Source organism: Aulonocara stuartgranti, assembly GCF_965226115.1.
Source record: "Aulonocara stuartgranti genome assembly, chromosome: 6".
NCBI classification, from domain to species: Eukaryota; Metazoa; Chordata; class Actinopteri; order Cichliformes; family Cichlidae; genus Aulonocara; species Aulonocara stuartgranti.
Window position 1 is genome coordinate 11,261,020 of NC_138944.1, and position 16,906 is coordinate 11,277,925.

The 16,906-nt window shown below is 39.7% G+C and overlaps 1 protein-coding gene across 2 annotated transcripts; it reads right to left on the minus strand.

Moving 5' to 3' along the window:
* Positions 1 to 114: 114 nt before the first annotated feature.
* tecrb (trans-2,3-enoyl-CoA reductase b) lies at positions 115 to 15,561 on the minus strand. 2 transcript variants are annotated; one of them, XM_082535287.1, is made up of 12 exons: positions 15,456 to 15,561; positions 11,087 to 11,137; positions 5,868 to 5,919; positions 5,705 to 5,749; positions 5,490 to 5,593; positions 3,381 to 3,496; positions 2,614 to 2,719; positions 2,380 to 2,452; positions 2,224 to 2,267; positions 2,073 to 2,130; positions 1,545 to 1,633; positions 115 to 731 (listed from the first exon to the last, which is right to left on the minus strand). In XM_082535287.1, exons 1-12 carry the CDS (start codon positions 15,468 to 15,470, stop codon positions 558 to 560), a joined length of 927 nt encoding a protein of 308 aa, XP_082391413.1. In that variant the 5' UTR covers positions 15,471 to 15,561; the 3' UTR covers positions 115 to 557. The 2 variants fall into 2 exon arrangements, with proteins under 2 accessions (XP_082391413.1, XP_082391412.1); XM_082535286.1 differs by lacking the exon at positions 15,456 to 15,561 and having other exon boundaries at positions 11,087 to 12,302.
* Between the last annotated feature and the right edge of the window lie 1,345 nt (positions 15,562 to 16,906).

The following is a 16,906-nucleotide window of genomic DNA, read 5'->3' on the forward strand; positions in this document are numbered from 1 at the left end:
CAGATGAACCATTTCACCATAAAATGATTTTGATTTATTTGATCATTACTGTTTTAAAAGGTAATTTTCAAGTAGTGTAGATGTCATGAATTAACCTGAAATGACACAACCACATGTTGGTTTACTTTTTTAATAAATTACATCAGACATTAACAAATTAAGTTCTGTCACGGTTTCAGATTTAGATTTATGGAAATAAAAACTGAGAACTCTATGCTGAAGGTGCAAATTCAACCCCTAAACAACAGTACTGGATGAAAAAAAAGGAACTGGTGTCATATATACACTGGTTAGTTTAAGGGTGAAAACTGCTCTGGGAAAGCAAACATACATCAAAACTCAATTTACCAATCAGGGTTTGTCTTCAATAAAAATTTTTTAGAGCAATACTAGTGTTTTACATTCTCACACAAAAGGGGACAGATTACAGGAAGGGAAAACAAAGGTTGAACATCATGGGGGGGGGGGGAAACAGGCTCCTTTTTCCCAGTGTAGGTTTTAAAGCAAGGAAAAGGGGAGGGTTTGATTCCTACAAACAGGCAGTGCTGACTAGTCCTCTACAGGATGAAAGGCAGGATGGGCGAGCGGAGAGGAGGGTAGTCTCGGAACTCCTTCAGGTAGCTGCGGTGCTTCCCCTTTGCCCAAACGGTCATCTGGATGAAGCCCACCAAAGTAAAGAAGGCCACTGGCAGACACTGGGTCATGAGGGTGAAACCAAGCCAGGAGCCCAACTGCAGGAGGAAGGAGAAGGATGTGAGACATAAACTTTCCTTTTCCCCTTATCTGGTTCCTTTGTCACTACACTCCTACAGAGACGGTTGTCAACAGTGAGCTGTACACTGAGTTTTCAGATTTTTATGAATCCATATACATGTGATGGAAATGACTTTTTTTCCACTAAAGATTAATGAGGTAACTACACAATGGATTTACTTTACAGTCAGATTAAAATCTGGTGGGATGAACAGATTTTTTCCCCCCACCACCAATCATTGACCTAACTTCAGAATCCAATCACTAGATTGTCAAACAGAGCTCCAACAATCCAACTACAAGTCCAAAAATTCTGCTGTAAGACATCAAAAGGTCCTGGGTCCATAACCTGACCGATGAACAACGTATAGTTCTCTCAAGGAGAAAAGCCAGTTATGCGATAAAGATGTACTAATGCCACCAGAGGGCAGCAAACTCTTTGATTAATGCAGCAGTTCTGAACCCTTCAGACTTGCTCCCCCCCTTGAGAAGAAGGAAAAAAGGCTGTTAACAACAAAAGGGTCCGGAGTTGAATTAAAGCACAAGGAAAGCAAAGGGGGGGAAAGATTAAATCTGCAGTTTCAATCCATATTTTCCCCCTGACCTATACTGGCTCACCCCATAGTTTAACAAACTGAACATACTTCAATACAAGTGAGACACTACAATTTATATATTCAAGTGAGAGAACATTCAGCTGCATGGTTAAAGCATCAATGACCCTCTTAAAACTGATTTGTTACTACAGTGGACAGAAAACCTTTAGCCACCAAAGTCATTAAACCTGTTACCTCATAGGTGTAGTTGGGACAGGAGACCAGCAGAAAGATCCAGGTGAAGGGGTTCTTGGTTGGATAGGGAATCTTCCTGGTCTTAGAGCCTGGATTTAGGGTGGGTGAATGAAAATTCAAAATATTTTCAATCCATGCAGTCATCTTTAGTTTTATTATTTGCTGACAGAATAATGTTTTGTTTAAAACTACTGAGACTGCAGAGAGACCACAATTTTATTTTTCAGTCAGATTTGGACTATGAAAATAGCACGCGCGCACACACACACGAAACCAGGGTTCTATATGAAGTTTCTATATGAAGTTTTTATTTTACATTGAAAATGTCTAATGTCACATATTATACTTCATTATAACTTATCAACATCTTGAGGAAGTCACTTTTTGTTCATAGTCATAGGTGTAGTTTGAGTTTTTGTCATTTTCTATTAGGAAATATTAAAATCATAATACTCTTCAAATATTATTTCTAGAAAGAGAAGAAAAGGTATGGAGATATTGATGTACAGATTTGACAGGTGTGTTTACCTGGTGGACGAAGGTTCCGAAGAGCAATGTGGATGGAGAAGTTGCCGATCTGACAGAACTGGAAAAAGAAACCATGTCACTCCTAACGTGTTAAATCAAAACAAAACAAAAAAAGTGTTTTAAAAAAATCTAATCGTAGAAATGTTCTTACCAAGAATATGATGAGGGCAATTCTTATCTGTTGCTCCCCATAAACTGCAAGAGAGGCAATCAATGTAATCAGCAAAGGAGGAAAAAAAGAGTTACAATGACACACTGGCACGTGTGAGCGTTGATTGTAAGAAATTGTAGCTGCATGCATACTCACTGGGTGGCGTATATAGCGGGTGGTTGATGTAATAAGCCATCCATGCTGCAAAGCCCCAGTAGTAGGTACAGTTCTAAAACAGAATGTGACAGAAGCATTGTCAGCCCAACATTTTCAGTCAGAAAATGAAACACTTTTCATCTTGTACCGTACTTAAACCAGATCTTCAAAACACATATTTGTATGCGGTAAGGTAACATGGATGAATGTAAATGATATGCATTTCTAAATCACCTTGAAGATGTTGCGTAACGGCATTGTTCCATGAGAGAAGCGATGGACAAACAGCGTCTCCAGGAGTCTCTTAACGTAGTGGAAAGAGTGACACATACAGGCAAGACTGGAAAAATATAGGCACTTGATTAGCCTTATTAAATTTTTTTTTTAAATAACTTAAAAAATATTGGCGGCTGCTAGTATTTTTTAAGCCTTGCTGCCTCCCCGGCAGGGTGACAACAATAACCCATCAGCCTTTTTAAAATAAATAAAAAAATAAAATAGGTGTCCTTCATTAAGTTGCAAACAAAGCAATGCTTCTTTTAGTTTAGATTATTTAATGCAACTTTCTTTTGACTGCTTACAGCAAGTTTCTGGGGTTCTGTCAGACTACAGACTAGTTCACATTTAATAAAATCCATTTATAAACCGATGAACACAGTTTGTAGTCTACATCTAAAATTCTGGCAGGTCATTAGTTTGATCCTAAATGTGCAATGTTCACACTATACGACCACATTTGACACCACTGAGCTAAAATAAGGCAAATACAAACACTGATAAGCAGACATTAAAGTATTTGATATACAATTAGGGATAAAACTCATCAGAAGTGTTTACAACACTAAGCTTACAATGTTGTTTACTACAGCTAAAGCTTTATATTTAGGTGACAGGCACAAGAGTGTTATCTTCTATTTGAGCTGTTGAGATGGTCACAAAAGAGGACAAGCAGGCTCTGTTTGACTACCTAAGTGTTCTGAAAGTGTGTTTGAGACACTCACTGTACAACCCAGTGTTTACTGGTGGTAAAGTCATATTTGGGTGGGTAGATGAAGGGAACCCTGAAGTAGAACAACAGATAGATGACCAGTGGACCGGTGTACTCTGTTAGGAAAACCTGGAAAAACAAAAAAAAACAAAGGAACAAGAAAGATTAGTCAGAACTTTGGAGACTCAAACAATGAACATACACTCTCAGTTATTTTAACCTTGGTCATACAGTGGGGCAAAAAAGTATTTAGTCAGCCACCGATTGTGCAAGTTCCCCCACTTAAAATGATGACAGAGGTCAGTAATTTGCACCAGAGGTACACTTCAACTGTGAGAGACAGAATGTGAAAAATAAATAAATAAATAAAATCCATGAATCCACATGGTAGGATTTGTAAAGAGTTTATTCGTAAATCAGGGTGGAAAATAAGTATTTGGTCAATAACAAAAATACAACTCAATACTTTGTAACATAACCTTTGTTGGCAATAACAGAGGTCAAACGTTTACTATAGGTCTTTACCAGGTTTGCACACACAGTAGCTGGTATTTTGGCCCATTCCTCCATGCAGATCTTCTCGAGAGCAGTGATGTTTTGGGGCTGTCGCCGAGCAACACGGACTTTCAACTCCCGCCACAGATTTTCTATGGGGTTGAGGTCTGGAGACTGGCTAGGCCACTCCAGGACTTTCAAATGCTTCTTACGGAGCCACTCCTTTGTTGCCCGGGCGGTGTGTTTTGGATCATTGTCATGTTGGAAGACCCAGCCTCGTTTCATCTTCAAAGTTCTCACTGATGGAAGGAGGTTTTGGCTCAAAATCTCACGATACACGGCCCCATTCATTCTGTCCTTAACACGGATCAGTCGTCCTGTCCCCTTGGCAGAAAAACAGCCCCATAGCATGATGTTTCCACCCCCATGCTTCACAGTAGGTATGGTGTTCTTGGGATGCAACTCAGTATTCTTCTTCCTCCAAACACGACGAGTTGAGTTTATACCAAAAAGTTCTACTTTGGTTTCATCTGACCACATGACATTCTCCCAATCCTCTGCTGTATCATCCATGTGCTCTCTGGCAAACTTCAGACGGGCCTGGACATGCACTGGCTTCAGCAGCGGAACACGTCTGGCACTGCGGGATTTGATTCCCTGCCGTTGTAGTGTGTTACTGATGGTGACCTTTGTTACTTTTGTCCCAGCTCTCTGCAGGTCATTCACCAGGTCCCCCCGTGTGGTTCTGGGATCTTTGCTCACCGTTCTCATGATCATTTTGACCCCACGGGATGAGATCTTGCGTGGAGCCCCAGATCGAGGGAGATTATCAGTGGTCTTGTATGTCTTCCATTTTCTGATGATTGCTCCCACAGTTGATTTTTTCACACCAAGCTGCTTGCCTATTGTAGATTCACTCTTCCCAGTCTGGTGCAGGTCTACAATACTTTTCCTGGTGTCCTTCGAAAGCTCTTTGGTCTTGGCCATGGCGGAGTTTGGAGTCTGACTGTTTGAGGCTGTGGACAGGTGTCTTTTATACAGATGATGGGTTCAAACAGGTGCCATTCATACAGGTAACGAGTGGGGGACAGAAAAGCTTCTTACAGAAGACGTTACAGGTCTGTGAGAGCCAGAGATTTTCCTTGTTTGAGGTGACCAAATACTTATTTTCCACCCTAATTTACGAATAAATTCTTTACAAATCCTACCATGTGGATTCATGGATTTTTTTTTCACATTCTGTCTCTCACAGTTGAAGTGTACCTCTGGTGCAAATTACTGACCTCTGTCATCATTTTAGATGGGGGAACTTGCACAATCGGTGGCTGACTAAATACTTTTTTGCCCCACTGTAAATTATTTTCCATCTGCTTGTCCTGCATCTCCCTGCAGAGTCAAAACAACCTTCACTGTCAAAGTCGACTTCTGTGTAGCAAATTAACCTCAAAGTTAGGTCTAAACGTCTGACCCACAAACACACACTCTATTTCTACACACAGGGAAAACTCTATATAGCTCTGCTTGATCCCACTTGCACTGATGTATCTGGGCTTGACAGGGCTGTTGGACCCATTCATGGCAGCACAATATGTTCCTGTCTTTGGAGCTGTCTTTGTGTTGTACTCACTGTGACCCAGCTGATCTGAGCTCCCAGGTCTCTGAAATAGAAGGTGGCTGTAGTCCCTACAGGAAGATGCTGCAGAACGTCCTCGTCCTTCAGAGACTTCCCCTCTGAAAAACACACGTTACTTAATATGAGATTTAAAATGTATTTAAAATAAATAAATTATAAAAACAAATGATTTAAAGTCAGAAGGAAAACATTGATTTAAGTGGACCTACTTGGGTCAAGGCGAATGGACTGTCGGGCTGGGTACCACTGAGGATCTGAAACAAACAAAACCAGATCTTCTTAAGACTGTTTTGATGTATTTATCTAGGCTACGTTAGAAGATTTCCTTGATCTTGACTTAGATTTATGAGGCTGCAGACAGATGGCACTCACGGCTTTTGTGGAACATAGACTTGATCTCCCCGATGGTGGCATTTGGCTCAACCTACAAATAACATCACAATAAATAAGTGCAGGGACGTGTACATACAAAGGAACAGATAATAACCCTGTTTTCCATTCATGATGGTGATTAGGGGTAAATTTAGCTTTGACTGTGTGCGCACACCCCATGGATGTGAGCTATTTAACAGCTGGTATTAGGGTTTCAAAGAAACTTGGCACAGAGACACACAGTACACAACCTCATGCCAGGCTGCCAGCAATGGCTCAACAACCCCCCAATATAAAAAAGGAATGACGACGAAACAGAAACATGAAGAGCGCACAAAGGTAAATATGGACATGAACAGTTGTTACAGGACAACAAACAGTGAAACCCTGGGGAATTAGCTTGAATCTTGTTGTTTAAAGTAATAATCACTGTCACAATTATTTGAACAAGGGGTTTTATCTGTTTAAGCTAAGGAGGCATGCATTCAAACAAAATGAACAACCAAAACAAAACTACAGTCTTAAAAAGCAGGCTGCTTTTAGCAGGTTGACAGTGTGGTGAGTTCTGCTAATCTTAGGGCACATACTAACTTCTAATGTTATCTGTGATATGATTTATTTGGAGCAATGTACAATTAGGCAGAAATGAATTTAACATCTTTGTGTCATCTGACTCCAAGCATACTGCCATTATAAAATCTGGCACAGATACAGTGGTCCCTCGCGGTTCACCTTTCGCGGCCTCGTGGTCTTTTTTGGTGCAATTATGCCTGTTTTTCTTTCTTTCTTTTTTTGTGCATTGTGTTCTCCGCCCTGATTGGCTGTAAACCATTGTCAATCAATCTCGTGCTGTGTCTCCTGCACAGTATAGATTGCATTCAGCTTGTCAAATTTACATAAATCTTCAATCGCGAGCAGTGTGACTCTGCTGTGCTGTACTGTATGTAAGTTTTCTCCCTAACAAACAACAATGTCCACGAAACGTTTTGCACCGTCAGGTGCCTTTGGTTTCGTTCTATGATACAAAGGTTTGAACTTTGAGAGTGTTTAAACAAGAGAGAAAAGTGACAATATTCATGCCTGTCTGAGAAAAGTGTATACTGAGGGGTTTTACAGCCTTAAAACATCTATAATAACTGTAATAAATAAAGTTGGCTACTTCGCGGATTTCACTTATCTCCCGTGATAAACGAGGGGCCACTGTATACATTTCTACATGACAAAAGTGTCATATTGTTATTCCAACAACGCCATACATTTGATATTCTGGATATCTATAATTGAGCCATTTGTAAATATTAGAGCTATTTTGACATTTTTTAACTTTATAATATATTGTCTTATTTAATTTAGTTCAGTCTGTTACTGTTCTTATGGTCTTAGAGCAACTGTAACAACATATTTTCCTTGGGAATTAAGTATTTGATTCTGATCCTGTTCCACTTACTAGTGCCCATAAAACTGAGACAAGCCGGGGCAAGTCTGACCGCGAGAGCTGTGCGTCAGCCTGATTTATTTACCTTAAAAGGGAGGTACTTCAACCTCCTCTAACAAACAAAACATACAAGAAAACTGTTTCTGCTGAAAATGGAAACAACAAACTTCTCTCACCAGTTAAGGTGAAAACACCATCAAGTACAACCAGGCTATGGAGGAGGAGATGGCAGCAACTGGTGGTCAGTGATCTTAATGTAAACAAATGACCCAAAGAATTGCTGGAGCACTCGCTAACTGCGCTGAATATGACAGGAAGAGCAAGCAGATTGAAAATGAAGGTTTTAAGCATCTTGTTAAAAAACTCAACCCAAGCTTCAACTTCTTGGTACAAAATATTTTTTTGTGTTTTACTATTTGACAATATTTTAACCACAATAAGGTTAATTTAAAGACAGTTGTTTTATACTTCAACTTAAAATTTCCAGGGAAAACACTACCTAAGCTAAATTTGTGCTTACATTTGGTTTATAATATGTCACTGGATATACTGCTGGGTCACTACTATTGTACTATAACGCTGCTGCGGGCACCTTTTTCAGTAGTCGCTCTTTGAATTAGGTACGGTCTCATAAACAGCAGTAGCTCATAAAAAAAGGAAAATGTCTTTCATTTACTTTAACTTGCTAAAATGCTGCTGTTTGCAAGCTGTGAGTATCAATAACACAACCCTCGATGAACCTGCGTTTCTTTCCATCTGGGAACCAGGGACCTTTTTTGCACATTGGGTGATTGTGAGAACCACTACACTAAGTTAAGACTAAAATGCCATTACAGTTTCTTAGCCAGGCCAGCACTTTTCAGTGTAGACAGTTTAGCAATGGTAAGCCATCTCTGCAATTGTCTTTAAAAAAGGATGGGAACTATTTTTTAAGCTTTAAATCAAACTTGCATTGTCTTGCTGATTGCTTATTTCAGTGCTCACAAGGAGTGTAAGGAGATACTGCTTTACATTCTGTCATCATCTGCCTGTTGAAGTGTCGCTCCCTCGTCTTGGCTTTCAAAGATCGTGTGACAAATCAGTAGTAGACTGAGCAGGTCTGCTGCTGTAATTGACTTGGCTTCTGTTCATGTCCCCCCGAAGACTACATGCCATTTTCAGCAGGATGACATCACTATGGTTGAATTAGATGGACCAACCACCTCTCTGGACTCCCACTCTTTCTGCAGGCCTCATTTAGTATGAAGTCAGTCAGTCATATACACACACTGAGCCAGACATAATACAGAACTTGATTTTTATTTATTTATTTTTTTAAATGTGTCACACAGCTTGTCAGTTTAGCTCCGTTAGCCTACTTTGGAGGACCAAGCCTCTCTCCCAAAGGGCCTTCTGTCCAGATTCCAAATCTATATCTGTCACATCTGTCAAGCTGCCTCCAAAGAGGTGATAAGATTGATGATGTTATCACCATAGAAACTCTGCTAAGCTGACAACAGAGTATAATCCCATAAGGATACAACCTTATACTCTGCGGTCCTGAGGAGTAGCCTTCAATAAGCAGAGTCTGCCGTGGCTGATCACACCGTGAATTTGACTAATGCAACTCTACACTCACCGGACTCACAACAGCAATACACTAAACAGTTCTAATGCAAGAGCAATAACCTGCAGGCTGAGCACTAACAATTTAAATCTGTCAAACATTACAATAACATAAGCACAGGGGGAGTAGAAATAACTGTAAATATGCCTGATAAAGTTGGCTTAAACATCCTTTCAAAGTAAATATGGCTAATGCAGTGCTGATACCCACTTAGTCCCAACTGTAAACACAACTGAAGTCCATCAGTCAACACATTGGTCAAATGTAACAGCGGTGCAAATGGTTTGTTGTATTGCAGAAAAAGGGCACACATTTCAAAATTAAAAAGAAATTTAAAACTGATGTTAAATGTCAATGAATGTAAAGTCTAAAGCAATCTTGTACTAATTCTGCTTCTGTTGTGATAGATTTTATAGCTACTAAAGCTGTTAGAGTTAAACTGATGCAATCAACAGACTATTGTTCATATTTTTTGTCTTAATATCTTATGTATCTTCAAACAGGTTCAATCACATTTTGGAATAAACAGCACAAACGCAGAAATATTTGCATTTTTCAAAGACTGTAGGAGTGGTTAAATAGGGCCAAACCTGAATCTCATACATATACGCACACTTTATATATATGATCAATATAATTGTCATGATTAATACCACTGACCAGACAGTGACAAACAAGAAGTAAATCTGAAAAACTACATATGTGCTGCAATACTGTAGTAGCTGCTCAATTTAAGGTGCATTTCTATAGTAGAAATCATTCTTTTGCTCTTATGCTGCAGTCACACTGTGGAAAACAGTGGTTAGAGACAACAGCTCCACCAAAATTACTGCAACGTGTGCAAAACTGACTCCAGGTCTGTGAACACCCACAGTTTGTAGCATTCTTTAAAGTTTCTTTGGTGTGCAAAGACAGCAAAAAATTAGCAATAAGATCGATTTAGTTTGCTATTGAAAGGACTTGTGTTGTCAATTATACACAATCTGTTCGTTATAAAGTAGCAAAGATTGCAATGTGTTGCTGTCTGCATACATTGATAATCATATTAGCTACCTTCAGCCAGAAGCACATAGATTTGAAACAGAAATTCCTCAACAGATAGTGAAATTGTTGCTGCAGGACCCAGAATAACCAGAATACAACCAGTTGGCAACCAGTTGAATCAAGTCTCTCACTGCAAAGTGGTGAGTTGCAGTTGAGTTACGGTCATCGACTCAGACTGATTCCGAATGATTGTAACATGCTGAAAGACTCTCTGTGTCTAGAAATTACACGGCTACTTGCAAACCATTGCCAATATGCAAAACAAACAGCTGTTAGTCTGAGTTGGGCTGTGACTGTTTGGAGACAGGATGCCTCCCACCAGGTGTCCTGTAACCTCAAAAGTGCCCAAATGTTGAGGGTGTTGTATGTTGAACTTCTGAGCAACCAGCTGTTCGTCACACCTACTTGTGATTGTTCACAATCACCAGGCAACCACTCAAGTGTGGTTCTGGTCATATTTTATAAAGTGTCATAGTGCAACATGGGAATGCCTTGAAAGTGTCTAGCAATATTTAATCATACATTATCAACATATTTCACTGCACATAAGCGCATGCATGTCTGAGGCCATGCACAACTGTGATTGCATTTATATTGTAATGCCCAGTGCTTTAAGTGAACCATCTGTCCGACCACTCCAAAATAATAAGTGTGGGATAAATACAGGCTACAGATGTAACACAAGACTGCATTAGGCTGCAGTTGTTACTCTTATTTTGTACATGTCTTCTTGTATGTGCGTCAATAACCTCTACCATATCCAGATAAATAAAACCAGTAGTGCTGTGCTGTATGTATGAAAGGCACTTCTGTGTGTGCACCATTTACAGACAGCAGCACTCAAAGGCTGTGCACACCCACTGACAGACAGTGGGGACTACAGCTATAGCAGCTTTTCCATGTTCTAGAAAACACCTGACTTACATAAAAAGACCATTCTACTGAAGTATAAGGAGAGAAATATTGGGTCTGTTGGACTGAGCAGAGAAGCAATGATTACATGTGCACAAGCAGTTTTTAAAAAGATCAGGTATCAAAGTAAGTTAGGTGTGAAAGTAAAATTAAAGTTGCATAAATATTTAAGAAAAAAAAGGTTCCACAAATGTGTAAAAAAAAAGAGGACTGACGTCTTACCTTGTCCAGGAAGCAGAGCTTGTCCTTGGTCTTGGCGTCCAGAATCTCCACCTCAAAGAAAACAACAGCCTTTTTAGTTTTTTTGGCAGGTTTGCGTTTACTCTGGGCTTGGACCGGCAGCGGGGCCGGCACTACTGCCCCGTTAGCCACCCTTTTGTTGCCTGTGGCCTCTAATGCTAGGGCATCCATGTCCACAGTTCTTCTCCTGCTCTCGGTTTATTCCCGTCTTCCCCTCAGTTCTCTCGTCACTCTCCACCTCTCAAATGTTTATCTCAGATGTGGGCTAAGCTGGAGAAGAGAGAGGAGGCTCTCAGCTGTGGAAATAAATCTGTCTCTCCCTCTACCTCTGCCATTCTTTTACTCTCCCTCCCTCCCTGTCTGCACCCCACTCATTCCTTCACTTCTGTTGTGCCACTTTAACTCCCAGGCGACCCCTGCAGCACAAACATATGCCGCCTGTGTGTGTGTGTGTGTGTGTGCGCATATGTAGGAATGCCCAGTATTCCCCAGCTGTCACCTGTGTTTATCATTAAAGAAACTTCAGGAGCTGAGAGCAACAGCTTCCTTTCAGAGCTGCAGTGACTTGCATTTGAAATATAACTCGTTTCTAAAAACAGACGCCTGATGACCACTGACACTTCTCAACTCCCAGCTAAGTAGGATGATGAAGAAGAGGTAGAGTGACAACACCCCTTTCTAGTTAGACCCCCCAGTCTTCATCTACCCAGCTAAATATAAAACACCTCCTGCTAAGTCCACATAACCTGACCTCTCCCTACAGACCCCACAGCCATCTGTGTCTATTTTGTGATGTCACGCTCTTACTGTTAACCATACTATGCTGACATTCAATCAGCTCCTAACTTCAACCCCCATGTCCATCACTGTGACACCAGTTTAAGGTTTCACTATCACAGCCTACAGGAGTTTTACAGTATGAAACCAAACTGAACAGCCAAACGTCTCAGTCACATACGACTACAGTCGCCTATTTCTGCCACCTCAGGGTGATAATTCCCCCCCCCAAAGTCTGAGGGCTTAGTCAGGGTATTCCCCTTGGCAAACTTCGCCATTCCACTACCTAAGAACGAAGACTTGGGATACAATTTCAAAAAATGAATGACAGACATGCAGTCACAAGTGGCAGCAGGATCAGATCCGAACTTGGATTTGGATGTGTAAATGCAGACCATCTTATGTAGCTAATTACCCGTATGTCCACTACATGTATCCAAACATCAGATTTAAACAGGGGCTAAATTTGAATGTTATTCTGGTTAAAAAAAAAAAAAAAAAAAAAAAAAAGGGGGGGGGGGGGGGATAAATAAAAAATAACTTCGTGTCGCTCATAATTTACTATTCAAGTTTTAAATGTCAGAATTGTGAACACTTGTTCACCTTCACACTGCTTTGATTAAATGTACAAGACTCAGATGACGCATTGACCATTGTTTGTCATTTTTGCAAGGCAGCCTGTCTGATTAAATGAAGTGATTTAATTAGTTTATTATTGTCCTGAAAAAGGTAGTCACATAGATTGGGAAGGGGAAAAAAAACGAGGCAGACACATGACAATGCTGCCGAGACTTTGGGAAAAATAATCCTATCTCAGTTTCTGTGTCAGGCATACCCTCCGCCTGAGCACCTCCCCCTGTCTCATCTATCTATATAAAAGCTCTGGCAGTGACTGTGCTGCTAATACACTCTGGGGTGAGAGTGGGAACAGGGAGCACCAAGCTTAAGTGGACTTTCATAATGACTACACAGAACCTATTTATTCAAGGTAAGAGATCATTTTAAAATATTTTTCACCAATCAAAGTAGAAACATTTTGGCTTTGTATGCATTTCTAGATACTCATTACATGTTGATGACTGTGAAGTTGCTCTCTGGTGCTATCTTGTGTAAATGCATTAAAACAGAGATTAAACAGTTAAAACCAAAAAGTCACACTAATGTTTTGGAAGAATCATGAGCTATAACACCTGCAGCCTAATTTATTTTTATCTTCATAGGTAACTCTCTGAGGAGGCAGTTAACTAAAATATATACATATATATAAAAGTAGGACAATAACATCAGAACAGATTGAATTTAGGATTTCGTGTTATCCAGTTAACTTCAGACTAAACCTGATTTTTAGGACTACAAAGGTGGTTCATTTCTTACTGGGCTACATCGCCATAGTAACTTATGCTATGAATCTAACCTGCTACAGAGAAGGCCATGTGCCAGAATATTTTATTTTATACTGGTTGATCTCTAGAGTAAAATGTCAATCATATATATTTAATCTCTGTAATATTCTGGATATTTGTAATTGAGCTATTCATATATACGTTAGACTCATGTCTTATATTTTGTAATATATTGTATTATTTCATTTAGTTCAGTCTGTCACTGTTCTTATTGTCTTGGAGCAACTGGAACCACATAATTTCCTTAAGGATTAATAAAGTATTCTGAGTCATATTTTTATATTACAGTTCTATCTGTAAAAAGCAGCCTTTCTGATGGCCGTATACTTGTGAATGTTTGTAATTTATCTGCCAATGCTACCACTTTTGTGTGAACGCGCAGGGGGAACCTGAGTATTAGCTAGTTAATAATCTGCTTCATGTGACTGCTTATCCTGACTAAGTGAATCTAGATAACAGAAAGACAGCCTGGGTATGTTGAATTCACTTCATCGTACAGAACCCAGGATGTGGTGGACTGATTTTAGCTCAAGTCAAGTTAGTCAAGATGACAGAGCGCTCTGAATCCAGTTTAGCTGTTTGGTTTCCAAAAGAGAAAGAACCACAGATATGATGTTAATTAAAGTTTAACATATGCATTTTGCTTCAAATGTCAGTGAACAACCATGCTTAATATTTATGAATACTGAACAATTTAATAGGTATTTTTGCCAAAAAATCTGAGTCGTAAATGGTAGTATAAACACCTGGTGTATTTGATTCCATGTGGCGCCGTCATACATCTGGTTATTACACAGTAACTCCATGTACACATCTAAAATGTTTAGAATTTTCAAATCCAACTAAAGGGCTTGTACACAAGTTCAGGAGGTGATAACTGACGAGATAAGCTGAGTCAGGCAGCTTGATCAGAGACCTAAGAGACAGTTATGCCCCATTGCCCAGTCAAGTTTTTATCCTGTACTGAGGAATGTTTGGCACCGTCCCATACTGGTTTTAGCCAGAGTTAGAAGAAATCACCAGAAATGTAATGAAGTACAATAAGTAGTCATAAATCAATGAAATGTATATATTTCTTTAAATTAACTCAACATAAGGGCTGCATGCCCTAGTGTGGTGTAGACAGATTGTAAGCATGGAAAAAAGCCCTTACAGTGCAAATAAAGTTGATGCAGTGTGAAGAAGACGAAATTGTTCAATTAAACCAATGTTTAATAAATGATTTAGTTTTATACAATTTAAAAGCATACAAGTATGCATTTTACTTCAGACATAATCTAATGGAGTTTGTTCTTAGATATTTTTAAAAATCTTTTTCGGTCTTTTTTTTCCTCATTTAAATTCTAATCCTGCCAACAGGTCTCAAAAAGCGACACCTGTCAACGGAGAAAGGGGCAGCCAGAGCAGTTACTGGGTGGATTGGTTTCTGTCAGACTGCTTCAGATCCTGTCTGATGGGTTTTTTTGTGCTCATGAAACGGTTAACATCTGGAGAAACGTAAGGTGCTTGCACAAGTAAAACGGCTGTTTGAAACAGGAAGCTTTTCACGTTTGCGATAAAGCAGTAAAGAGGCCCTTATGCACATTTTTCCTTCTTAATATACAAATATCTAATTAATTTCACTCATTCCACCTCATTTAAAATGTATTTTTATTATTATTTTTTAAACCCACAGTTATACTACAGGGGTTAATTTAGAAGTGCTGAGATTGCGCACTTGACCGTTCACCTGCATTGGGTAAGAATAAGATAAGAAGCGCCATGAGTCACTCCGGCCAGAGATGGCGATGATGCCGAGCATTATCCTACCTACACCCAGTTATCAGTCTTCAGCTAACAGAGAAGTAGCCTACACTTTACAATGAGAACTTATCAAACGCTCAGCGTAAGTATAATTAATCATATCAGCGGGTGTTGTTTGTGTTTCGGATACAGGATTTGCCAATTAAACCGCGACTTTAACGACAACAGGCCACAGCACCTCGTTCATATAGGGCACAGTATATGAGAGGCGGCGATGCAGCAGCGTGCTATTTTCACTGCTCACGTTTAAAGCTTTTAATTTGAACCTCTTTTCGCTGATTTGGAGAATTGTCTGAGAACTTGTGGGATTATTTAATTAATTCATTTGTAGCCACACTGACGGGTAAAGTTTCATAGATACTACTTACCTCGTAGTGCTTCATCTTGGCAGTTTGCACCCCTTCCTTAGTATCCCAGATGAGTGACAGGAGACCGTCCAATCAGCGTAGTAATACACAACTGCTGAGGCACAGAGCCGTGTACCATAGGTCAGCACTGCGATCGCGCCGCAGCCAATCAGCTCCCGCATCAATTGCGCGTACACGCCCGGCTTATCAAGGATGTAGCCAATGGGACTTGAGCATTGGGAGCGGTCGCGTCTACGCCGATATTGTTGGATTTTTTTGTAGTCTAAAGGGCAGCTCTCTCAAGTGAACAAGAGATTGTAGAAAACGGTTTTTCCCTGCAGTCACCCGTTTTTAATTATCTAGTACTTTTTATGTTTAATTGCTTTTACTTTGGATATTTTTTGACTGGAACTACATCATTTAAACTTTAAACGTTTGCTTAGTCTTTGGGTCATCTAATCTAGCTAATGGGTCATCTTATCCCTGTAAATTAAGTGTTGTATTAATAAAGTTTGATTTTTTTAAATTACATGTCATGTGTCACTTCAATGTCTCAAATTTAATGCATTAGTGCATTTGTATGTTTTTGTTTGTCACATTACTGGTGGACTCTTTTGTCACTCCATTTCCTCTTTCAGAATCACTTTTCAACCACTCAACATTTGACCAATGGACAGCATCCTCCAAGTCGAGCAACATGCAGTTGGGATTTGTGCTTAACGCATGGTAGTGCAATTGTGTCAGTTTGCCACTGTGCATAGGTAAATACACACTATGTAACTTATGTTTACCTATACCTATTCACCTAGTTTTCAATAGGTGTAAAAGTGCTTCTGTGCAAGCCTCCAAAATTCTTCTGCATGCTGCTCAACATGGATGATACTGAGGGTTGGTAATAAGCAAAGGGAATGACAGCAAACCCCCCCAAAAAGGTTTAGGATTAGGTTAACTGGTGATTCTAAACTAGCCAAATCTATGAGTGTGAATGGTTGTCTCTCTCTACTCAGTGTGGTGTGTTGTTAATCTTACAATAGGCTGGCAACCTGTTCAGGGTGTACCCTGCCTCTCGTCCTATGAGAAAAAAAAATGGAGACTGCTACAGTGATTTGGGTGAGTCTTTCTGTTACCATCCTTTCAGTTTGTACTGGCAGCAGCACTCGCCTGGAAAACAGGTTTTCCTTCACATGACGAAGAAGTTTATCTTACAAATTGGAATATATTACTTTTATACAACCCAGTGCTGTCTTGCACAACAGCAAATGAAACTGAGGAAACCCACAGAGTGCAGACAGGAGTCTAGTGATACTTGTAATTAAAAAAAAAAAAGATTTAGTCACGTTTTGATAAAACATAGTGAATTATATATATAGTATGGTAATGAGGAGCTATGTTACCATAAACTCCGCTGTTGCTCCAGTGCATCGTTATTTTAACTTATTAAAGTCTCTGAAACTCAAGAGAGATGGAGGCCC